We start from the raw sequence: 14,721 nt of genomic DNA, 5'->3' as shown, positions 1-14,721 counted from the left end.
ATGATGAAAAACTATAGAATTATTAATATTATTTTGCATGGTAGCGTTAATTCTAATATTGCAACATTAAAAAAACACCAAGCCAAAATTATAACATTTCATTTGATGTTTTGTGCATATAATTTTAATCTTATTACAAGTTTAATAATATATATCAACGTATTTGAATCAAATTAATTTAATGATTTTTTCGTATTTAATACTTTATCTATTGTTATTACTATTATGATGTTGTTTGTATATCACTGTACAGTACAACGAAACAATTAGTGCACTCAATAAAAATCCTTTAAATCAATGTACAATATTTCATAGTTTCATAGTTTTTAAATAAAATATTTTATAATATATATTATTTCCCAATAACAATATATTTAAATTATATATTTGTAAATTTGTATATATACAATAACCTAATAAAAATAGTATAGTTAAAATTAAATTAATTATTGCATACCCTTTATATATACTTTGCATTAATATATAATTGTATATACTTCCCAAATTTAACATATTTCAGTCTTAGTCATGGATACAATATTATATATATATTAGAACAATAACGACATCCTATCTATCATATTATTTATAATTATTAGAAAAATTATTAAAAAAATTGTTAGAACAAAATATGATATGAAATTTATTAATATACTTATTTTTTTTCTTTTAGCAATTTTAAAATATAATTTATTTATACATCAAAACTATAAAGTTTAAAAATTAATAATGATTAATCTAATATTATACCTTTATAATAAATAAATTAATGTATATAGAATAATTTTTATAATTTGAATTTAAAACATTAGGATAAAATGGTACTATATATAATCGAAAATTAAAAGGATAGTATACATATATATATAATGTAATTTTTATGTATTACTAAAAATGTTAGAAGTATAATGATATTTTATAGATAACGTTGTGATATCGATTTCTGTCTATATTCTATGAATCTATATTTTATGACTACCTATTATATATTGGTAATATGTTTAATTAACAATAAAAATATATCCATTAACCTAAAGGTATATTATAATGTAGACAATTGTTTCAAATGAATATAATTATAATTTGTATTCATTTATAAAAAAACATGGCCGTCAATATTACTACCAATAAATAATTTTTATAAAATTAACTGCACTTTTCAGATTAAATTAATTATTTTAATATTTAAAAATATAATAGATATGTTTTATATAAAAAACTATCCATTATAAAAGAAATTTTGTAAAACAAATGGAAATATATATAAAAAAATTATTTTAATATAATTATTAATGCAAGTATATATAATTATATTAAAACAAATATATATTTTTATATTATTTTCTTACTTTTATATTTTTATTTTAAATGATTGATTTTCTATTATGTAAAAACAACAATTTTTTTTTCTATTATATATAAATGTAAGTATATATGTAATTCCATACGTAACTGGATGTTTTATAAATTTTAATTTGAGTTTAGTCAATTATAAAAATATAAAACTAGCGTATTCATAATTCTATATATTAAAAATATCATATATATAATATAACTAAAATTATTTATTTTTAGACATTATAATATTAATGATATTTTTGATATTCATTATTTATGAATGCTTCTGTTATTGATATCGTTTTGTGTTTAATTAATTAAATAAAAAATACATTAAACCTATAAATCTGATAAAAACATACATTTTACCGTTTGAATAATAGTTTTTTATACTTTATTGGAGAAAATGATTAGCTTCAATTTTAATTATACTTGTCCAGATTTTCAAGTTGTTAACTTTTAACTAAAAAAATGCTGATATATATTTTAATATTTTGTTTGTAAAGTTCCAAAATGAATAAGTTTTATATTCAAATTGTTTTGTTTCTTTTAAGCACCTCCCTATATATGAATAATAAAACCCTTGCAATTGAACCTGCTCCAGGAGAAGATGTAACACCCGAATCAACATATCATTATCTTACGTGAGACAATACAACAATATATATATTACATACTTCATTATGAAAATATTAAATATACACCTGTGCAACGATGTTATAAATACAATAACTTTGTTTTTGTACGCATAAAAATATGTTCGTTTTGATCAATGATAGTCCAGAAGAAATATATGAAAAAACAAGCACTTATTATGTACCAATTCAGAAGAAATTATACAAGCAGGTGAAGTAATGAACGAAGCTGTGGAACTTTTAAAATATCATGCTACAAGTATGGATGGTTATGAATTTTTTAATAAAAATCCTAATAGTAGTATGCCTTTTTATAACAAAAAACATCAAAGCTATATAAATATTGAAAAAATTCATTTTAAAGTTGATGATCCCGATGATGTATCAATTAACGAACAATATTAAAGTTATATACCAAATTAAAATTAAAGAATTATTATAATTTATATACATATATTTCGCTTTTTTTCTATTAGTATAATGAAGTAATAAACATGTTATGGGATCCCGATTATGCCATTTTTTTCAATACTGACTTTGTTAAAAGTATACAAAACATAAATAATTAGTCAAATCAACATATTATTGTTACTATTTATTCTATATTTCGTGATTTATTATTACCATTGTTATATGATACTATTTATTGTTTCCCATGTCTTCAAACTTATAACATTTTAATTTACATAATACAAAATTATTATTTTTTTTTTAAGCTACCCGTGTGTACAATCCAAATTTAGTAATGATACAACAACGTTACAAAAAAAAATTCGGACGCCGTCAGAGATATTTTTATGCTTTAGCTACAAAGGTTGAAGTAAGGAAAACTTTCCTTTTCTATTTCGTTATAAATCGTATTTTTCATATTATTCACAATCATTTATGTAATATATTTTTATTAATTTTGTAGATATCAGAAAACAAAACTATAGTAGTCATGACTTCAGCAAATATAAATGATCACAATCCTTCCAATAAAAAATATAAAAACGAAATTGTAAAAAGCGCAAATTTATTCAAAACTGACATTGATTCTGAAGAAGATATTAGAAAAGGAAAATTAAAAAAAAACGTTTGTTAACTTAATTGGATACCTCATTGAAAAAAAAGACAGATATATTAATATCACCTATGTCGACTCTGTAAGTGATATACACATTTGAATTACATAATAATTAATTTCAACAATTGTTAAAACAAATATTATTTTAAATAAGTGTACATATTTATGATTTGCAAAAAATCTAAACATTTTATATATTCATCCATTTATTTTTTTTTCTTAGATTGAAGGACATAGCTACGGTTTCCTAAATGTATTATTGGAAAAGTTTTAGACTATTTTTCCTTCATATATAAACATATATATTTTTCACCACCGTAATATTAGAAAATTTATGTTAATAAAACGATGCATTTTCATGAATGAAATTTATTTATTGTTTCTATTGCTTTCATTTTTCTTATAAAATTCAAAATTTAAATTAAAAAATAGTTATTTTCAAATAATGAATACTAATATAAAATGTCAAGAAACCTATGATTTTTTCGTTACTAAATAATTTTATAAATTAATATATTTTTAGAGTTATAGAAAAGGAAGTTATAACTGAAATCAAATGAATCAGTCATACGACACTGTTTTATATAGATTAATAAAAAATATATATATTTATATTATAATATTACACAAAATGCATTTTTTAATTGTTTATATAAGCCAAATTACTTATATTAATATGCAGTTTTATTTTTTTTAATACTTATATTGAATTTTTAAGTCAGATCCAAAGAATCTGAACCCAAAACAAAAATTATTAGTTATATTTATTATTCTAAAGAATCGTCTTTTCTTTTATAAACATAAAAAATAAACAACAAAAATAAAATAATAAATGGTACAGGATCGGCCTTCATAAGTTTATATATATTCAATAATGGATATTTTTCCCAATAAATGGAATTTATAAAATGTTTAGTCTGTTTTTTTTGAGTATATGAATTTGTAAGCTTTTTACCCTGTTTTTTTTGAGTAGATAAATCTATAAACTTTTTATCCTGTTTTTTTTGAGTAGATGAACTTATAAATTGTTTATCCTGTTTTTTTGGAGTAGATGAATTTATAAACTGTTTATCCTGTTTTTTTGGAGTAGATGAATTTATAAACTTTTTGTCCTGTTTTTTTGGAGTAGATGAATTTATAAACTTTTTGTCTTGTTTGTTTTGAGTAGATAAATTTATAAACTGTTTATCCTGTTTTTTTGGAGTAGATGAATTTATAAACTTTTTACCCTGTTTGTTTTGAGTAGATAAATTTATAATTATTTGCATTTGTTTTTTTCGATCAGTTGGGTTTATAACATTTTCTGTCATTTCATTTGTACCAAACATATTTATAGCCTTTTTCATCTTTTTTTTTTTCTTCGATTTCTTTCTCCATCCAAATGGCAAATACTAACATAAAATTATGAAAAATATATAATATTTTATAGTGAGGAAATATTTTAAAAATTGTATACTTCACAATTTTCTTTTTATTTACCTTGTACATAATAGTTAAAGCAATGGGTATTAAAAGAATTAGAATTGAAATTCCAATTTTCTTGTATACGTTGAGTGAATTATCACTTATTTCTGTTGTTTCATTTCCTGTTACTTTGTATACTGGAATTTCTCGTTTAACTAACCGACTTGGCACTGTTTTTTTAGAACCTTCTTGATCCTTTTGATCAGAACCTCCTTCAGATGGGTCCAGAGACGATTGCTGTGTTTTATTTGGTTCATCAGAACTTGATGGTGGTGGTGATTCGCCATCTGGACCTTTTTTCTCAGGTTTACAATTATCTAATACATAAGCTTCTATTGCTTTTTTAAGTTGGTCGTTCATATGACCAATCGTGGTGTCAGCAAAATTTATAAACTTACAGCGAACATTTTTTAAGGTTGGGAACGCCTGTTCATATAAGTAATTGACATTATTAGTAAACATATTACCAAAAAATGAGTTATACTTTTTAAATCCAATTTTAACAATATTTATATATCTCGATACATATTGGGGCATTAAAACTTTAACTTTCAATGAGTTTTTTGCTTCTTTATGGAATTTTTTACAATCATGTAATTCTTCTATCTCTTCAAATTCCGGAAGTTTTTTTTGCATTTTATTATCTTTTTTAAATTTCTCATAAGAATTTTTTAAAGTCAACAACACATCACAATAATCCTCATCTTCAAAAACCTTAGTTTTTTTCTCAAGAAGTTGTTTGGATTGTTTTTCCCAATTATCAACAAAATTTAAAAAATTGGGGCAATTTGAAATATTTCGGCAACTTGAAGAATCTTTGTTATATATAATAATTGCATTACACAGATCATTAAGTAACGCATAAAGTTTACGCGTTCTATCAATTTTAAGATTCATTATTTTTTGATTCTTATCGATTTGAGTAATATATGCTTTATACTCTTTATTATCTCTTATAAACGCGGCATAAAATTCTGCTACACTTCCATAGTTCTCTGTTTTAATTAGTTTCATTTTATTACTCAGCCATAGCATAATATACGTGATATATTCGTTATTTTCATTCTCAGATTCTATATATTTATCTCCGGTGAACAAATTATTAAGTAATGATACAGTAGCATTCCTAACTGTTTCACCGGTAGTTTTACATTTTTCATTCCATGTTTCACTGTCAGTATGGCAATATTTCTCGTTTATCTGACCACCGATATGATTGTTCTCGAAAAGAATATTATTAGTCCAATCATCATCAATTTTTTTAAATGCTTCACACTAAGAAAATATTATAAAAATTAATAAAATATATATTAATGAAATATTATGGGATTTAAGTTAATTTATAAACAATGTAAAAACAATAAAATAAAATTCATTTTATTAAAAAATGTGTATACCAAATTGAGAGTCATTATGCTAGACTTTATTTTTAATCTGTAACCAATTTGTCATAATACTATTTTGTACATAAGGGATATATTGTAATCAAATATGTTACCCGATTAATGGTTTTCTATATAATTAATATATATATTTAAAGAGATTCTATTAGTTTTAATACTAAATTAACATGCAATTATAACATAATAATAGTATTAAAAAGGTATTTATTTTTTATTTATGACAATCACTAAATTTCCTTAAGCGGTTATTTGTTTAATATTTTTATATCTATATATAATACATTTTACACGTAATATAAATTTTTTAAATAATATCTTGAATAACTATATTGCACAAATTCATGGGATGTCATAACAAAAATATATTAAATTTGTTTCATATAATAATATGTTTATGTTATAGGTTTGCACATGAAAACTGAATATATATTCACTACGTTTTTAATAAAGGAGTTTCAAAACTTATGTTACTATAAATATATAAAGAATTAGAAATGTATTATTACTATAACTGTTAAAAAATTATTTTATTTTATTATTTGAACGCCCAATATTTATATGTTATTATTCTATATTGGATGTTACATTTTTTAATATCATATCTAATAATATAAAACAACTTATTTAAATTACAATATTTATAGAATAGATTAATACTACTACTTTTATAAATAAATTATATGTAGTTCATATTTATAATATAATTAATATATATATTATAAAGGTATTTTATAATATGTAATAACTTTATTTATACATAAATATGCTTTATTAAATAATTTTAGATGTATCTTTTTAAAACTTGGATAATATAAAACTAATTTTAATTTATAAAAGAATCTATATGAAATTCCTTTCATATATTTTACTTAAATTTTATAGGTTTATAATTTTAACATTTGCTTTTTATTTAGTGGTGATAATAAACTTTTAGAAACAATATAACCGATTCTCCCATTATAGTGCACATTTCTACTTATAATCTAAACATATTATATACTACATATTTTATAATAAAAAATTTAATTCAATATAGAAAAACCATATTTTTAAGAAAACTATAGAATCATTAATAAAATTAATATTATTTTTTTGTGTTGTTAATTCTAATATTATCGTATTAAAAAAATACTTAGTTAAAGGTTATAATATTCATTTGATGTTTTGTGCATACAATTTTAATCTTATCTCCCGTTTAATAATATATATGACTACTGTATATCCATGGGATAGAATTAAATAAACATAATATATTAATCTAATATTATTATTGTTGTTACTAATGATATATCACTGTTTACTACAATGAAATAATTAATGCACTCAAGAAGAATAATTTAAAACAATTAAAAATTTTCCTTGTTTCAATGTTTTAAAGTATAACATTTTAAAAAATATATATTATCTCATAAAAACATTATATTTAAAATATATATTTATAAGTTTGTGCATATACAATAATCTAATATAAATATTATTAGTTCAAAGAAAATTAATTATTATATATTTTTTCTACATAATTTATATTAATATTTAATTATATGATGTTTCTACAATAAAACAATATTTCAATATTAGTTATTGTAAATTATTTTACTATTTTATATGTATATAATAATTTTAGTTCTATTTATCATATTATTTATAATTATAAGAAAAAATATTAGAACAATTATTAGTACAATTATTAGAACAATTATTAGCACAATTATTAGTACAATTATTAATACAAATATGATATGAAATTTTATTAATATACTTATCTTTTAACTATTTAAAATATAATTTATTTATACCTGAAAACTATAAAGTTTAAAAATTAATAGTAATTAATCTAATATTATACCTTTATAGAAAATCAATTAATGTATATAAAGCAACTCTTATTAATACTAATTAATTTTAATAAAAATGTAAAAGAAATTCAAAAAGAGAATAGTGACTACAATTAAAACTTCAAAGGTATTATATATATAGTTAGATTTTTGTTGTATTATAAAAAATGTTAGATGTATAACATGCCTTTTATAGATAATGTTGTATTGTCGAATCTATATCGATATTTTATGAATCTATATTTTATGATTATCTATTATAGATTACAATATGTTTAATTAATCTTAAAAATATATCCAATAACCTGAAGGTATATTATATTGTAGATGAATGTTCAAAATGAATATAATTATATGTTATAGCCTCATATATAAGATTACTGTATAGTTTGATTAGAAATTTATAATTTAAATCAAAATATTAGTGACATAAATTATAAGCTTTACTAAATAATTTTTTCATCAAATAAAGAAACATATTGTGTTATACATAATACAATATAGTCACAGATTAACAAGTTTTATATAATAGGCGATTGTGATATAGCATAATATGAATTCATATATATTAAATATCTATATTAATATATACAATATAAATATTTTACTTTAACCACATTATATCAGTATAAACACTCAACTATATATGTTATAGCTTATGAAAAAATGTTATACAACTCCTTTCATATTAATGATTATGCTCCTTTGGGGGTGTATATTTGAACTTATTTTCGATATTAAACATACGGGTATAGTACATATATTTAATCACCATTTATAGACAAACAAATATGATCAAATTATAAACAAATTAATAAAAACATAACCCCAACCAAAAACATAGATTCCATATAACAAAACTATAACCCGCAATACAGAATCATGACCCAAAATACGAGTTCTCCAAAACGCAACTCTAAACCTAAATCAAATCATCAATATAGCTAATAGCTTTATTAATAAGTGTGTTTAATTTGTTTATTTAAAATAATTATAAATATTAACTAAAAACTATTATATTCAAAACATATTAATACATAATATACACACATGGAAAAAAGGACAAATGAGTTTTTGACAAACGGTAATCACAGGTAAATTAATTATATAACATGATTATATATTAAATTAAAATATATAATAATATAACAAGCAATTAAATTACATTTCATTGTTATATAAAATGTAAAAAGTGTAACTTTTATACCATCAAATATTAAATATATTATTTCTATTAAAATCATATAAAATACACATATTTTCAAATATAATTCAAACAAATAATCAAATTATAGTATTAAATCACAACAATAATATATATAGAGTCATTAAGTACACCGGTCCTGGTATTACCGCTAAAACAATTACTATAGATGCCAAACACGCCAAGATACATTTGATTACTTTTTTTTTTAAATTTCGATTAGTTTTTAATTTCTTATAATTACTACTTGATGTAATTTCATTATATTTATCATTTTCAAATTGTTTAAAGTCTTCATGTTTTGATACAGAACTATTTTCATCTTTTTTTATTATTATTTTATCATGTATCGATTGTATTCCTAATTCATCGTTTATTTTATTATCAAGCTCTTTTGTTAATTTTTCTAATTCTTTTCGAAACTTATTAATTATTTTTTTTGCCTTAATATCTACATTTTTTAAATTAAGTAATGTGTTACTTTCTTTACACTTCTTTATATGTGAATTTATAGCATTTCGAATATATACAATTTCTTTGTCATCATCATTGTACTCATTAAATTGATTTGCAAGATTCAAAGTTGATTGATAAAATTCATTTAAATCAAAGTGGTTATCTGCATCTGATAATATCCTATTATTTCTAAAGTTTATTACATTCCTTTCAAGGTATATCCCTCTATCGTTTACAAAGTATAATTCCTGAAAGGAAATGAAATATTTATTAACACACATATAACCAATTTTTATTGTTTCTTTAACTTAAGTGTTTTATCAATATATGAAACAATAATATAAGGTTAATGTGAAACAATAGATACGAAAACTATAATGAAATATTAATAATAAAAGAAAATAATGTGTAACTTACATTTTTGGCATATTCAAAAGAACAAATAACAATTGAAAAAAGAACATATTTTAAAATACTGACTCTCATTTTTAGCTTTATTTATTAAATAAATGAACTAATATATTTAGTTTGAAATCATGTTTATAACTTGATATTTACTCCAAAAATAGTAATATTAATTAGTTTTTTGTTCTAAAATTTATGAACAAATGATATATCTATAAAAAACATAATTTATTTCATTTATTAAATGTTTGCATTTTCTATAGAATTTATAAATGTATTGTTGTAATCAATTTCGTTATATTCATTAAAAGCATTTATGGATATAAATATTATATTTTTTTTAATAAATGTTAATTTTTCTCTAAAAAATACACCATTTTTAATATTTTAATTATAAAAAATATGTGTATAATAATTTTTCCATAAAAAATATTTTTTGGAAAATTGTTATACAAATAGGCTTTTAATATAATTTATAATACGTTGGAGTGTTTAATGATCGGTTTTAATATTTTATAAACTTATATTTTTCTATTATTATTTACATATGAACACATTAATAAATACCTATTAAAATAATAAAATATTAGATATATTTTTTTATATGAATAAATACAAACGTATAATGAAAACGTTAACAAAGCACCATTGATATTTACATTTAAATCATTTTTAATTTATTATAATATTTCTCCAATCTGAAATATTACTTAATATTCTCCATTTTATTTACCGCTTTTGTGTAAAAATATATTTTTTTATATATTAGTATGTAATAATTTTATTTATAAATATATCTCAAAATATACAACATCAAATATATTAAAATAATATAAAATATCCATATTTTCAAATGCAATTAAAAAAACAATCAATTACAATATCAAATCACAAAAAAAAAATATATATAACTGATATATTGAAAGAGGTGCCAATTTATTTTTATCTCAAATCGAAAAATGAAATATACTTAATTCTACTATTATTTTCATCATATTTGTTTAACAAATGTTAAGGCACTTTTTTATTTAAAAAATACAATATTTTGACTTTTATAGATAATAATTACAGACAAATAAATATTATAATTCAGTTATAATAGAGAATTTCATCATATATAAATTTTATTTTATGTTTTATTATAAAATAAGAAACAAATTCTTGGCATGTATAATATATACACAATACTTCTTTATATTAATAGACAAATTTACTATTTAGTATTCTTTAAATTTATACATTTTTTAAATTCTACTTCAAATATAAGTTAATTAAATTTATCATTCCAAAGAATCATCTTTTCTTTATAAACAATAATAATAAATTAATAAATGGTATATGATCAGCCTGCATAAGTTTGTATATATTTAATAATCGCATTTTCTCATCAACTCGATTTACGATATTTTTCATCTTTTTTCCTTCCACTTCTACCAACTCATAAATACTATCATAAACGCTAACGTAAAAATCATCAAAATATATAATATTTTCCAGTGGACAGATATTTTTTAAATATTATACTAATTCTTAAAATAATGGCTATTAAAATAAATATGACTTTAATGTAACATACCTTCTTTAAAAATATTTCCTCCCAATAGTACTTTATACTTTTATTTCATTCAAATTTAGTCCCCCTTCATTTACTCCATTTATCATCCGATTCAGGTGTCACTGATAAAGGAAATCATAATAAATTATTTTCTTCCAATTCCTTTCCTTTTCCCCTAGTTGTTCATATTAAATATTATAATTATTTATATCAGCGTTATTTTCTGGGACCAAATCGTTACTTTGGAATCATCTTTCTATATCGATTCCAATATTTGATCAATTTCACCATAAACCATTAACCCCAAATTAACAATAAAATACAAAAAGACATATTTCAACATATTTACCATTAATTTATATTAACGCGAAATTAAATTCATATAATTTATCAAAATATATTTCTTTATTGCTCCTTTTTATAGTAATTTTCATCCTCATTTTTTCTTACATATTTAGACTTAATATAAATCTTAAAAACTCAAACTTATCCTTTACATATTTTAATAAATTATTTTCTATATATATTTAAAACAATTCCTTAAACTAATAAATCTTATCAAATTATTAAAATTATACAAAATTCAATAGAATATAATACTTAACCCTAACCCACAACATAAAAACTATATAAAAATTACATATCTCCAAATAGACAGCTTCTTAAAATAGATCAATCATTATTACTATTCCTAAAATAGTCATTACTCTTCGAATCATATATTAATGATTTATTTTCCTCTTTATTTGTTTGATTCTTAAATTGAGTCTTTGAAGCCTTTTCCGAAAGTCAAATAATGAATACTAATATAAAATGTTAAGAAACGTATTATTTTTTTTTGTTAACGTTTGCATATATTTAATAAAAATAATTTAAAAAATTTTTATTATTTACCTTATAAGAAATTCCTAAAAAAATTGCTATTGCAACTAATATCGATAAAACTGGAATTAATTTGTTTGCTATCGACGAACTTGATGATGTAACTTTAGAACTTTGCTCAGAACAATTTGCAGGAATTTTTGTTTTATCTATCGCAGGAAGGGATGGAAAATCATTATATTCAACCTTTTTTTCATCATAATATTTTTTAAAATTATCATAATCAGTTGATAAAGTACATAATAGTTGATTATATGAATTGCTTCCAGCATTACTAGGATTTTCATTAAGTTCATTATATTTTTTAACAAATTTATCACCTTTTTCCGAACAGTTTTTGCAATTCGAACTGTCTGTATCAAATTCAGTATACATTTTACATAATAATATAAGTGCATCATAAAATTTAGATATATCTTTAATATCCATATTCATCATATTTTTTTTATCTATAAGATCCTTATAACTCTTATAATCAGTAACACCAGTTATAGCCTTTTTATAATCATCGCCATTTTCTATAAATTTAGTATAAAATTCACTTAGATTGTTGATTTCTTCATGTGGGTGTAGGGTTAACATATAACTTAACCATATGGTAATGTATTCAACAATATTGATATTATTATTCGGAAACGAATGATAATTCACAAAGAATTCATCAAACAACCGTAAACATCCAGCATTAATTTTATCGATGTCCGTCTCACATTTTTCATTATCACAATATTCACTGAAAAAATGAGCATCTTGAATTTGATAGTCTCCATTATTTTCGAATTCATCGGGAAACCAGTTCCTTACAGAAAGGAGTATTTCACATTAAGAAAGCATTTAAAAACAATTAATAAAAACGCGAATTATTAAAAATTTTATTAAAATAAAGTTTAATGATATGTATAATACAATATCAAAAAATATAAAGGAAATTATTATTGTTAAAAAATGAATATACTAATTGGCCATTCATTATGATGGGATTTTATTTTTGAATTGGAAATTTAGTAGAATCATGTTGTTTTTATATACACTGCCCCCAATATGTAACGCAAATACATTAACCCTATATATAACAACCGCCTGTAGTTAAATATAATATATCTTTTTCAATAATTAAATTAATATAGAATAATATTATTACAAAGGAAGTTATTTTTTTGTTTATTATAATTAGCTAAATTACATTAAACAAAGGGATGCTTAATACATTTTTGATTAAATGTAAATATGATGCATTTTATACAAAAATGCTATTCTTACTAACATCAGATATAATTTATTATAAAAATTGATACACGTTTATAATCAATTTAAAGTATGTTTGAACATAGAAAAGGAATATATTTATATCTTATGTATTAATAACTGTCCTAAAATATAAATACTGTATAAATCTAAAAAAATTAAAAATTATATTATTATTATAATCCTTAAAATCATATAACTAATCATTTTTTTAAATATATTAAACATTTCATAGTTGTTTCTAATACTATATACCACTGTTTTATTAAAATTATAGCATTTTCAAATTAAGTTGTGTTACTTACATCTTTATGCAAATTATATAAATTTATATTTTAATGAATGTAGATAAATTCATAATACATTTTAATGAGCCCAATAATTTTATTTTTATTCCTATATACTTCAATTTATAAATATACCTTATTGGGTAATTTTATAATATATTTTGCATATTTTTTCCACTGTTAAAATAACAATTAGCACTGAAGCCATATTTATAAGCTTAAATAAGTTTTTATATGTAGATTGTTTTTAAAATGATACTTATTAGATATTAAATATTAGCACATAAATAAGTATTGATGCTAATTTTAAAGTATAATAGAAAACTATGTTTAATTAGGTTGTTATATTGCCCTTTAAGAGGAGAGAGATAAGATATATTTGTTCTTTTAATATATTAATTTAAATAAATATTCGTTAAATTTTATGCATTGCTCATATTTATCTTATATATTTTACTGTTATATTTATCAATGTATATACATTCAAATAATTTATTAATAATTCTATATTTTATTAATTCTATGACAAAACAACGACAATATAATATGCGTTAATATGGAATAATAAAAATAAATTTAATGGTGATTGATTCTTTAATACTTTCTCTATTTACCAAGTCTTTTAGAGTATAAAACCACATATCCCAAATTGAATTTTTAACAAATATATAATATTGATACCTTTATAATGTATTATTATGTGTCTTTTCGATAAAATTAATATATAATTGTATATGTTTCCCAAATTTAACATATTTCAATATTAGTTATTGGTATAATATTTTGTTATATTATATGTATAGATATATAATAACAACGATATTATATCTATCATATTATTTATAATTATTAGAACAAACTATAACATAAAATTTTATTAATATACTTATATTTTTTTCAATTAACTACTTATAATATAATATATTTCCAATTTATATATACCTCA

At 20.3% G+C, this 14,721-nt stretch overlaps 4 protein-coding genes across 4 annotated transcripts; 1 reads left to right on the top strand and 3 right to left on the bottom strand.

Moving 5' to 3' along the window:
- Nucleotides 1-2,192: 2,192 nt before the first annotated feature.
- PY17X_0116500 (fam-a protein) lies at nucleotides 2,193-3,313 on the top strand (the record flags this gene model as incomplete). The annotated part of the gene is made up of 5 exons (XM_022957879.1): nucleotides 2,193-2,354; nucleotides 2,450-2,519; nucleotides 2,690-2,793; nucleotides 2,887-3,048; nucleotides 3,263-3,313. The coding sequence occupies 5 exons, from the start codon at nucleotides 2,193-2,195 to the stop codon at nucleotides 3,311-3,313; spliced, it is 549 nt and encodes a 182-aa protein (XP_022811293.1).
- A 493-nt stretch (nucleotides 3,314-3,806) lies between these two features.
- PY17X_0116400 (PIR protein) lies at nucleotides 3,807-5,915 on the bottom strand (the record flags this gene model as incomplete). Its single annotated transcript, XM_022957878.1, has 3 exons — nucleotides 3,807-4,430; nucleotides 4,519-5,778; nucleotides 5,901-5,915. The coding sequence occupies 3 exons, from the start codon at nucleotides 5,913-5,915 to the stop codon at nucleotides 3,807-3,809; spliced, it is 1,899 nt and encodes a 632-aa protein (XP_022811292.1).
- A 3,128-nt stretch (nucleotides 5,916-9,043) lies between these two features.
- On the bottom strand, nucleotides 9,044-9,887 carry PY17X_0116300 (fam-b protein; the record flags this gene model as incomplete). The annotated part of the gene is made up of 2 exons (XM_022957877.1): nucleotides 9,044-9,649; nucleotides 9,819-9,887. 2 exons carry the CDS (start codon nucleotides 9,885-9,887, stop codon nucleotides 9,044-9,046), a joined length of 675 nt encoding a protein of 224 aa, XP_022811291.1.
- Nucleotides 9,888-12,083: 2,196 nt separating this feature from the next.
- On the bottom strand, nucleotides 12,084-13,213 carry PY17X_0116200 (PIR protein; the record flags this gene model as incomplete). Its single annotated transcript, XM_022957876.1, has 3 exons — nucleotides 12,084-12,164; nucleotides 12,256-13,065; nucleotides 13,199-13,213. 3 exons carry the CDS (start codon nucleotides 13,211-13,213, stop codon nucleotides 12,084-12,086), a joined length of 906 nt encoding a protein of 301 aa, XP_022811290.1.
- Between the last annotated feature and the right edge of the window lie 1,508 nt (nucleotides 13,214-14,721).

Source organism: Plasmodium yoelii, assembly GCF_900002385.2.
Source record: "Plasmodium yoelii strain 17X genome assembly, chromosome: 1".
Lineage (NCBI taxonomy): Eukaryota > Apicomplexa > Aconoidasida > Haemosporida > Plasmodiidae > Plasmodium > Plasmodium yoelii.
The sequence above is the reverse complement of the archived record's forward strand: the minus strand, read 5'-3'. Positions and strand labels throughout refer to the sequence as shown.